This window comes from Penaeus japonicus, unplaced genomic scaffold (assembly GCF_977035675.1).
Source record: "Penaeus japonicus unplaced genomic scaffold, GWHDUDI00000001_assembly GWHDUDI00000022, whole genome shotgun sequence".
Taxonomy (NCBI): domain Eukaryota; kingdom Metazoa; phylum Arthropoda; class Malacostraca; order Decapoda; family Penaeidae; genus Penaeus; species Penaeus japonicus.
In genome coordinates, this window is record NW_028234424.1 from 8,276,469 (window position 1) to 8,278,968 (window position 2,500).

Here is a 2,500-nt window from a genome sequence, read left to right on the forward strand (position 1 = left end):
CTTGACTTTCATTATTATTACATAAGAGTGGGATTTGCTTATACCAGGGGAGGCACTGATGCGCCCTGCTAGCAATTAGTTTATTATTTATTTATGGAATATTATGTAAAAATATAAAACTTATTACAATTAGTTTACCATACTATTTCAATCGTTTTCTTTGGTCATCTGAGTGAGGCCCCTCACCAAGGTCACTCTTTCCATCTTCCTCCCAACCCACGTAAATAACTTGTCACATGCATATGGGGGAAGAGGTTAACTATGTATATTTTGATATATAACACATGATGATTATGTTGAGGTTTTGCCTTAAAACTTGTCATATTCAATAGCGACGTTTAAAATTTGGCGCGCGCCAGCTGCTCGGATACGGCGTGAGGGGCGTTTTCTACTGCCCGTAGTGAAGGGGTTAAAGTTATCTGTAGTTGTTACTGGTCTCTACGGGCTTATAAAGTATAATGTACTCAACAAAGTGTCTCATGAAAGAATTAGGTGATTTATAGAATTTAAGGATGAGAGGGGGCTGAAAACAGGGTCATTTGAGACTGCAGGAGAGACAAGAACAGAATCTAAATAAGAGACACCATGGAGGACATATTTTGTCCAGTTTTTCAGAAATGCATTGATGTATTTATAATGTTTATTGCTAGATATATGCATTGTCCATATTTTTTTTTATTTTCACATATTGCACATGAATGCATTAAAACATGCAAAGCTGACTAGTTTATCAAAAAAAACCTCTTCTCCCTCAGGTTGACTGTGTTCAGTGGTACCCAGCTGATACAGGACTTTTCACAACCTCCAGCAGAGACAAGAAAGTGAAGATATGGGACCCAAATTGCATGAAACCAGTTGACCAGTTCCGATTAGAATGCCACGTTCTACATCACCACATGTCACCTGTTGCAACGAAACATTCGCTTCTCTCTGTTGGAGCCGATACTGGTAAATGATAATGAGCTATTTAATGGATAAGGACTGCTCAGGACTGTTTAACCCATTCATGCCAGGGCGATTCCGGCTTTGCATGGTTGTAATGCCGGGGTTTTCGAATGCATAAGCCTAACGCCTCAAGATTCTCGGCGCACAAGCTGCGACCCTGGGCTGCTCACTCGCTCACCCCGAGCACCGGCCTTGCCCAGATAACTCATCACCGGCGTCTGATGCAAAAACCACAAAACGTTTCAGCACGTCATCCGGCGTGAATGGGTTAAATATCACAAGTGGGCAAGAGATCTACTGATGCAAAACAGAGTGGGGTTGGTGGTTAGCTGCAGTGTAGCGAGAGTGCTGGTTCTCTTGGTCTTGCTGAGGAATAGAGGGATATGGGTTGCCAAGACCTGAGCTAAGTGAAAAAGCAAGAAGCACCTGGCACTGTGAAAGAGCAGAAAGCCCACTGGGGCTCAGAGGTGGGTAGAACAAGGCCACCAGCTATGATAGTCACCTGAATGAAAAGGGGAGAAAAGGTTGTATCTGATTTGGTCACTCCCAACCTCAGCGGTAGAGTGGGAGGGAAAGAATCCTCTTAGGGAACATAATGGGAAATTTGGTCTGTAGCTTGGAAAGAGAGGCTGTTATCTGTGAGTGCTTCCAAAGGCAAGATCAGGAGTGAGATCACTTTCAAAAGATATATTTTCTGTAAAAGATATTGAAGGATCCTATAAATTTATGAAACAGGAAATCCATTCCAAGGAGCAGCATTTGAAACAGTAAATCTGAAGGACATAATAGGATAGCACGGCATCTTCACTCTGAGGTTGATAGGAAAATTTTAGAAGGTCTTGCTTCATGACAGCAGAGCAGACATGGGATGGATGAGTGTTTAGTCTTGAGGGGATGCTGAGGTGGATTTTCCTATTATTTTTATCTTCCCTGGTTTTTGTAGTTGCCATGCAGCTGCTATGGTTCTACAAAATAATTTCATTGCTATCCATGATAGGGCTATCATACCTGATCTGCACCAAATCTTAGCACACCAGAAATTAATTATAAAAGTTATAGTATGAATGATAATAATGTCAATATTAATGATCATGAGAATAGTTATCCCATTCACACTGGGGCTTATATTTACGTAATGCTGCTCCCGCCAGCTAGATAACAAGTGTGAGTAGTAACTAAGCACGTGATCTCTCCTGGCACAATGCCACTCTCCTCTTCAGTGAGTGCTTTTCACCTATTTGCTTCAGTGGGGTGAAAATAGGAGGTTTTTGTTTTTGTTTACATTATTTTCACAAGTGAATAAAAATGTGCCTATATAAATGGAACTCCTATAATTATATACATACATAGTGATGTAAAACATAAGTTTTGAGGGAGAGATCGTGACGGGATAAGATTATCCGGTGGTAATGAAATATTCCCATGACGTGATATCATGTCACTAGGTGTGAATGGGTTATAATGATAATGAAAGTAATACTAATTATAATAATGATCATAATGATAACAATCATTGTAATAATGATGATAATAGTAGTGATAGCAATGATGATAA

The 2,500-nt window shown here is 40.2% G+C and overlaps 1 protein-coding gene across 3 annotated transcripts in view; it reads left to right on the forward strand.

The window, feature by feature from the left end:
• LOC122248986 (DNA excision repair protein ERCC-8) overlaps positions 1-2,500 on the forward strand; it is an 11,588-nt gene that overhangs the window by 7,017 nt on the left and 2,071 nt on the right. For all 3 annotated transcript variants that reach the window (XM_043009453.2, XM_043009455.2, XM_043009454.2), the window contains exon 5: positions 756-948. In XM_043009453.2, coding sequence (XP_042865387.1) covers positions 756-948 — 193 coding nt within the window. The remainder of the gene's footprint in view (positions 1-755; positions 949-2,500) is intronic.